The sequence below is a fragment of the Prunus mume genome, linkage group LG1 (genome assembly GCF_029339155.1).
Source record: "Prunus mume cultivar Tortuosa linkage group LG1, ASM2933915v1, whole genome shotgun sequence".
Taxonomy (NCBI): Eukaryota; Viridiplantae; Streptophyta; class Magnoliopsida; order Rosales; family Rosaceae; genus Prunus; species Prunus mume.
The window spans coordinates 27781462-27789838 of record NC_142698.1 but is presented as its reverse complement, the minus strand read 5'-3'; the positions used below and the strand labels follow the sequence as shown (position 1 = coordinate 27789838).

The 8377-nt window shown below is 37.1% G+C and overlaps 1 protein-coding gene across 1 annotated transcript; it reads left to right on the top strand.

The window, feature by feature from the left end:
- The first annotated feature begins 342 nt into the window (after nt 1–342).
- LOC103325510 (glycosyltransferase family protein 2) lies at nt 343–6009 on the top strand. The gene is made up of 5 exons (XM_008227691.2): nt 343–490; nt 1244–1455; nt 1558–2692; nt 3824–4494; nt 4694–6009. The coding sequence occupies exons 3-5, from the start codon at nt 1587–1589 to the stop codon at nt 5713–5715; spliced, it is 2799 nt and encodes a 932-aa protein (XP_008225913.2). The 5' UTR covers nt 343–490; nt 1244–1455; nt 1558–1586; the 3' UTR covers nt 5716–6009.
- The last annotated feature ends 2368 nt before the right edge of the window (nt 6010–8377 follow it).

Below are 8377 nucleotides of genomic sequence, written 5' to 3'. Positions count from 1 at the left end.
CCAATTTATGTAACAAAAGAAATTAATATATATTTTTCCATTCAAACTTTTCTTTCTAAATTCTGATTTTCCTTGAATAAAAGGCCAAACCAAACCCATTTGGATTCTCCTTACATCAAGCAAATTCAGTCCATGGGTTTCTTGCGTTCAACTTGTCAAAGTTTGGCAAAAAACCATAAACAAATTCAGGCTTGCTGCAATGCGCGATTAGGTATCTTCATGCAAAAGGTCAAACTATATATTTCACATACACATGAAGATTTTTATTTTTTGGGTGCTAGTTATCTCTTTAGCACTCAATCTTTATTTCCAAGTGCATTTGCTTCCAATCTCTGTAACCAAACGCGGCAGCTCTTCATTGACGTTATTCGTTGCGGTGGTGTGAAATTGAGGTTTAGCTTTAGCTTGTTGTGCTGAAGCAGAAAAGCTGGAAAAGAAGCCTCTCTGTTCTCTCTACTCTTTGATTAAATTCACTTCCTTGATTATCAAGGTAGCTAATGTGACCCTTATGTTGTCTTTCTTTTTCTTTTGGTCCACATACATATACGGTCTTTTTTCTTCTTTTCCTTGGTACATGCATTGAACTTCATGGGACAAAAATCAAATCAAAAAATTTCTTGGAAATTGGGGTAGACAAATTTAATCTTATTAGTTTTTTTTTCAGTGCAAGCGATATTCTAAACTATGGGGGAGTGGAGTTTCTCACGCACACACACACAACCAAGATGTCATGAGAGTTTGAACCTGAGACCTCTTATCTACAAGTTAAGGCCCTTTTCCACTGGACTAGACCTTGTTGGCTTAATCTTATTAGTTTAAATATGGGGATTTGGCCAATTGGGTCTCTTGAACTTCTGTTTTAAAAAATGATTAAGGACTTTCTAAGGTTCAGAAATTGAGGACCTTGATTGGTTTCTGGGGTCCATTGTGTAGTAAAAATATGAATGAGACAGAGAAAGAGAGGGAGTTTGGGTTTACAAAGCAGTGCCGAAAACGCAGGGATAGCCCTTTTCTACGGCAGCAAAGCCGGCTTTTAAATGGTGTCTTAAGGGTGGAAATGTTAAGAGTTGTAGTGAAGGGAACGCATTCACTTAAGCTCTTTGTTATTAAAATCCCATCAGTTTTTTAATTTTTTGCATACCATGTGACCTTTGATGCATTTTCCATGGGGGCTTCCCTTACCCTACACTTTTGTTTTACCTTTTACTTGTATATATAATTCTATATTTATATATAACTACAGGAGCCCTCTGCTTGTCAACACAATTAGGACCAGCTCAATTCGAAGCCAAGGCCTCTCCTTCTTTTCGTTGTGAACTTGGACTCCTCATCTTGGTTGGTGGTGAAGTCCTAGTGTTGAAAATTCTGATAGAATACCAACCTCTACTTGTTTCGCAGCTAGCGGTCTACGAAGTTCACATTTGTTGTTTTTACTCATTTGGGTTGTGGTTTTTGGTAAGTGCCAAGCTTTGGTTGGTTTACAAGTTCGAGGTTTTTAGCTCAAGATCCAAGGTTGGCTGACTGATTATGAATGTGCTTGGTATTTTTTTCTTGCAGGTGTTAGAGTGATCTGGACTTGAATTCAAATGACGGGGCTAGCTCGAAACCAGAGTGCGAGAAGCGGGGATTACTTGGAAGGAATGCTAAATGATTATGTTGGAGGGAAGGCCAAGTTGAAGGCTCATAAGAGTACTTCTGCTAGGCTTGTCACTGCTCTCACTTGTCTCCAATTTGCGTTTGCTGTTTATGCAACGTTCTTACTCTACTACATGAGTCCTTCGATCGATTTACGAACCAAACCAGATTTTGCATGGGCTACCAAGATTGCACAGCAGTGGAAAGACTTCATAATCCCACCCCACATTCTTAATCACTACCAAGTATCCTCTTCTCTTGTTGGAGCCGAAATCCAACCGATCACACCCTCAAACGTTTGTGAGCAAGAAAAGATTGATTTCATGCAAAAGAAGTCCAATGATGCACAGATGATCAAGCTGAAGACAGAACTTTATAAAGAGCTATTGGACTTTCAGAGCAAGTCCATTGGTACAGAAACTCTTGCTCAGCTGATGGCAATGAAATCAAAGTGGGATTTGAAAGGTCCCAACAGACCAAAAATCACTGTGATCTTAAACCACTTCAAGAGAAAAACACTTTGTGCTCAGCTTGACACCTTGCTTGAGCAGACCCTCCCTTTCCATCATGTTTGGGTACTTTCATTTGGGAGCCCAAATGAGCTCTCTTTGAAGAGGATTGTAGATAGCTATAACGATTCGAGGATAAGCTTCATAAGTTCAAGCTATGACTTCAAGTACTATGGAAGATTCCAAATGGCTTTACAAACCGAAGCCGATCTTGTGTATATTCTTGATGATGACATGATTCCTGGTAAGAAAATGCTGCAGATTTTGTCACATGTCGCCGGAACAGAGAAGTATAAGAACGCGGTTTTGGGCAGCATAGGGAGGATTTTGCCATTTAGGCAAAAGGACTTTACCTTTCCAAGCTACAGAAAGTTCAGGTCTAAGGAGGCAGGGCTTTATTTGCCTGACCCTGCTTATGACATCACACTGGATAAAATTGTGCAGGTGGACTTTCTTTCCAGCTCTTGGTTCTTGTCTGCAGAGCTTGTTAAGACACTTTTCATTGAGACACCCTTCACCTTCTCAACTGGTGAGGATCTGCACCTCAGGTATGTCCAATTCAATTGAAACCCTTCTACAGTTTTGGTTATTTTTCATCTTGTTGAAGTTTTTACTTTTATTTTTATTTTTAATACAAGCGATAATCTATTTTAATCTAATCTAAACTACGGGAAGGGGGATTCGAACTTGGGTGCAGAATGGGGAGCACATCCAATCTAACCAACTTGGCTAAGGCCATGTCTGAATTGAAGTTTTTACCTTGATATAGGCTATATTTTCACTAGAGGAAATAAAAGTTAAAACTCCCATGAACTTTACTAAAGTTATTGGCTTAACTAAAATATTAATATGTTTAACAAATCACATTAATTCAGGTATGCTTTAGAAATATTTTATGGGGAACAAACTTGATCCTAGTGTAGAGACTAGAGAGTTGAAGATCGAGTCCGTAACCAATTGGACTTTCAATTAAATTCTAATTCCGTACTTAAATTAGATTTCTTTTCTTGATGGGATGAATTTGTGTGAAGGAATTTCAAGACTGTTGCACTAACATTGCGGTCAACTTGTCTGCTATAGATAAAAATATAATATCTTCCTTTTAATATGGCTATTTTCTCTTGCCATGTTTCCACTAGTTTGATTTTCTGGATCCAATTGCTTCACGTTGTACATGTTCCTTTTGCTTAATGAAGCAACAACTTCTGGGAAAGAGTCAGCCAAATTCCCTTTTCGAGATTCCCTATAGCATTATGGGATTATTATACTCAACTCCATTAGGGTGCTAGGAATTTAACAAATCAATGGAATATTTTATTAAGCTGCAGATCACAGAGCCCCCACTAACAACTAGAATTTTAAATATTCCCCTGAAAAATATTTGGAACATTGGTTTACAACAAAGGAAAAAACAATTAATAAGGTAATGGATGTTAAATTCTGAGCTACCACAAGAATAATATATATATATATATATATATGTATATTGTGGTGAGAAGTAAGAATTTCGTTGCACAAGAACAAAGAAAATGGATATTTAGATTTTCATCCTGGGATATGATTGGATTTTGATTAAACCCAAGTGTTAACCAAAACTTTACTGTTTTCAAAATATTTGCTATGTATTATATACCATTTGAATAAGTTTCTAATGGTTACCTTTCTTGGCAAAAATGCAGCTATCAGCTACAAAAGTACAGAAATGCTGGCTCATTTGTTCTACCAGTTGACCCGAATGACAAGGAAACTTGGGGTGACAGTGAACATAGGCTTGCTTATGTGTCTGAAACCACTGTAATTTTCAAAGATATTGTTCAAGTCAGAGATGATCAATGGTGGAAAGCACTATCAACTGGTTATATCACTCAGTGGGCTGCAATGTATCCTCAAAAAATTGATGCTCTCTTCTATGCTCATTCTGTTGATGAAGTTAAGGCACTCGCACCCCTTCTTGAGAAATTCAGGTCTACTGTTGGAAAGAAAGCCTATATTGCTGTCTCCGGAGGCAATTACTGCGCTTGTGAAGATGCAGCAACTGCTCTAAAATGGCCTCAGTTGGTCTGCAAAGAGCGAAGGTTTAAGATATTCGATTTGGCTGTGGGGGCTCTTTCGGGAGTATCAAACTCGGAGGTGGTAGTGCTGCAAGGAGTGTATTCTAGCATGAAGGGTTTGATCAAAATTCACAACCCAAGGGTGGTGATCACAGTGGCTGACATTGACCCTAATGTGAAGAAAGCATTGAAAATGGCAGCAGAGACTAATCTGAATGCTACAACATTGGTTCTTTTACCAAGGCCTTCAATTCCAAAGGTTCTCTGGATGGCTGATCTTAGAACAACAGCATTGGCAAGTAAGAATAGTAACTTTTCTGTTATTCATTTCCATTTTAATTTGGGCTATACAAACTTTTAATGGATACCTTTCAACTTCTATTAGTTGATTGAAACTTCGCTTCAGAATATATCAGTAACATTTGGTACCCTTTCCTCCTTTTTTTCAAACTGCATTCTGATTCTCTTTCATCTAACCAACCTATTTATCGAATGCAGATTGGAACCGAATGCGGATTTCTATCAACATCATCACCCAAAACCGAGTTCATTCACTTACAAGGCTTCTCAAGTCTCTCAGTGATGCCTACTATCTTGGGGATGAGGTACCTATCAGCTTTAACATGGACAGTAAAGTGGATGAGGCAACTATTAGACTAGTAAGTTCATTCGAATGGCCTCATGGACCTAAAACCCTCAAAAGGAGAATCATCCAAGGGGGGCTTATTAGAGCTGTCAGTGAGAGTTGGTACCCTTCATCTGATGATGATTTTGGTCTGCTACTTGAGGACGATATCGAAGTCTCTCCTTACTACTATCTATGGATCAAATATGCCCTCTTAGCCTACCATTATGATCCACAAGTCTCTCTCCCTGAGCTATCCTCAATTTCTCTTTACACCCCCAGGCTGGTTGAAGTGGTGAAAGAAAGGCCTAAATGGAATCCAACTGAGTTTTTCAAGAAAATCCATCCAAATACACCTTATTTCCATCAGTTGCCCTGCAGTTGGGGTGCTGTCTTCTTCCCCAAGCAATGGAGAGAATTTTATGTCTACATGAACATGAGGTTCACTGAAGATGCCAAGAAAAACCCAGTTCAAATTCCCAGGTCTAGGACCAATGGTTGGCAAGCTTCATGGAAAAAGTTTCTGATAGACATGATGTACCTCAGAGGATATGTGACTCTTTATCCCAATTTTCCAAACCAGGCAAGCTTTTCCACTAATCATATGGAGCCTGGGGCTCATATCAGTGCCAAGGACAATGTTTTGAAGCATGACAAGTCAGATTTTGAAGTGCCATTGTTGAAGGAAGACTTTAGAAACTTTTTGCCAGGTGGCAAATTGCCTCCAGCCTCAAGGTTGCCATCTTTGAACCTCTTCAACCAGCCAGTCTCCCTTAAGGGCCTAAAGGCAGCTGGAGCCAAGTTGGGGCAGGATGTAATTGGATGCAATAATGCCACAGAGATAGTGATGGTTGATCATCAAACAGGTCTGCCATCAAGGTGTGCCAAATTTTAAATTGAATTGTTGTAAATTGTTATTCTTTATTTTTATACAAAAAACAAATGTTTCTGTAATTTCCTTCTTTCCTTTTTTTTTTCTTTTAACTTTATGTGAGTGGGGTTGGTGTAAGAGCAATTTGGTGGAGGAAACAGTGCTGAATTAGGTGGTGAGGATAGAATTTTGGCAAGTAGAATTGGGATTACATTGCTAATGTTGTAATGCAGCCAAAGTGGCTTGTATAAAAACCTTGTGAGTAACCAAAAGTGGTTCATGTGACTTTGTAAGCAAAGGAAAAGATTGTTCAATGAATGTAAACTCTCCCTTTCTCTCAAATGGTTGACTGTCTTTTCTTTTTCTTTTTTTTTCTTTCATACAAGCAATATTAGAGTATAAGGGACTCAAACACAGAACTTCGAGTGCATGGATCTTTTAATGTATCATATTTCCATTTCCATTTTTTAATTACAAATTTATAAATAAACCCAATCCTAGACATGTATTTATAAAAAAAAACTCAAACACTATTTAAACATAGAAACACACTCAAAATCAATCCCAAAATCAACAATTGTATATTTTTTGGGTGTGTTTATAAATGAGTTTTGAGTATGTGTAATGATAAGTTTTGGGTGTATTTATAAAGTGTTTTGGGTGTTGGGTTTTTTTTATAATTTCAGTCCCCATTTTGGGTGTTTTAGTGAGACTCTTTTTTTTTTTTTTTTCTACTTATTTCATCTTCAGTCCCACTCTTTTGGGCTTGAGGCCTGAATCAAGAAGTCCATTCCACAAAACAACCTTGACAAAACCCACTACCAGTATGACAAAAAAAACCCACTACCGCATGTCCTATATGTATTGAATAATACAACAAGCAGGTGGTGTACTCTGAACGTATAAAAATTTCTTCACTACCAGCCAATCTCTACAAAAAGCCATGACACGGATCAACGACCATCTTCATTCTACCTTTTTATTCTATCAACCGGCTAAACCATGTTAAACCCGTTTACAGTGAGACCGGCCCAATCAGCTAGGCACATGCCTTGGGCTCGTTTTAAGCAAAGGTCCTTTAGAAAAGGCTCAATCCTTATTTATTTATTTTTTGCCAAACGGTAGAAGGCTCAATATTTAATTGAACTTTTTTTAAAGTAAAAATATTTATTCCAAGGAACAATTTGTTATGAAAATATATAATTTTTTTTTCCATAAAGCTAAATACAAAAATATTTATATTATAAATAACTTATAAACAAATTGGAAAGCTTTTAAGGTACAATGAAATTGAAGAAAACAAAATAATAAGTAAGTAAAAGCAAAATAAATAATAAGTAAGAAGGAAAGTTTGGTACAGTGAAGCACGTCAAAGATGCTGCCCTAAAGTCTTTGTAACCTCCCTACGTGCAGATACATACGGTCTACAAAATTCCAAAATACGACCCCTTGTACACAAACTTAAGATCCGCTATGAGCACGTTCATAGACGGATATAGATATCCAAGTCACAGAACCATTGCCAAAATAATAATATAAAGTAGAGAATATATATAAAAGTAGAAAATGAGAGAAGTGTGGTGATGATTGTGGTATGTGATATTCTGATGATGTATTGTGGTTGTTACAAATGTGAAGAATGAGTGGCCTTTTATAAGCATCCAAGAACATATAACATTCACCAACCAGAAAATTAAAACATTCAATATATAAATAAAACCTGAATATGAAATATTTATAACCCCACAATAAATAAAATAAAAATCTAAAATGATTAAATAAATAAAATGATTAAAATTTTAAAACCTTTTTAAAATTCCAACACAATTTAAAACAATTCTTTTGAATAAAAAGTTATAATATGTTATGTAATATTGTAAGGGTAACTATAAGTGTATTTCCACGAGTATAAAATTAATTTTTATTTAAAATTTAAAAATAAAAAAAACTATTTTATACATTGGATGATTTTTCGGGGAAAAAAATAACATTGGAGTACCAATCCCACTTTTTAGCATGTCAAAGAAAAAAAAAATCTCTAATGCATCTTCTTGTATTGGGATAAACATTTGCTCTTTTTTTCCCCATCAAATTTTTTTTTTTTTTTTTTTGGGTCGAAACACACTTTCATTGAAAGGGAAAGGACAAACCATACACAGAGCCAAACAAACGACCCAAGGAAACAACAGAAAGCAAAACCACAACAGAGCGAAGCTACAAACCTCCAAAAACTACTAAACAAAGCGTGCTAAACCACCAACCCAAAAAGAGACACTAAGATCCTAGGACAAAACACACTAGGACGCCACCCTGAAGGCAAGCGTTAGATCCTAACTAGACAAAAACATTACACGTGTGGAGGACAAGGAAGACCATCGTTATGGAGCACGAAAACCAGGGAGGATGGGGGTCGACTGATCCGCACCTCATCGCACATCTTCCTCTTCGCTTAAAGCTGCAGCATCCATTGCTCTGTTTGCTTTCCTTGGAATCCACTTCCAGTTGCAAGAGCCAAACAGTCTACTCTTCTCCTTTAAAGCAGCAAGGATTGGGTAGATTGTCCATTTACCTTTTTGAAAACAACCACTAACACTTTGAACCAGCTCCTTTGAATCAGACTCACACTCAAGGTGGATACAACCCAAATCTGAGGCGACCTCCGGACCATGTAAAGCTGCAAAAGCTT

What these genes read in the sequence shown, in the direction of transcription:
- LOC103325510 (XM_008227691.2), top strand. Translation starts at nt 1,587, where the DNA reads ATGACGGGGCTAGCTCGAAACCAGAGTGCGAGAAGCGGGGATTACTTG. An exon ending in GGTGAGGATCTGCACCTCAG is followed by an intron (nt 2,693 to 3,823) that starts GTATGTCCAATT and finishes GCAAAAATGCAG; the next exon opens with CTATCAGCTACAAAAGTACA. An exon ending in TAGAACAACAGCATTGGCAA is followed by an intron (nt 4,495 to 4,693) that starts GTAAGAATAGTA and finishes TATCGAATGCAG; the next exon opens with ATTGGAACCGAATGCGGATT.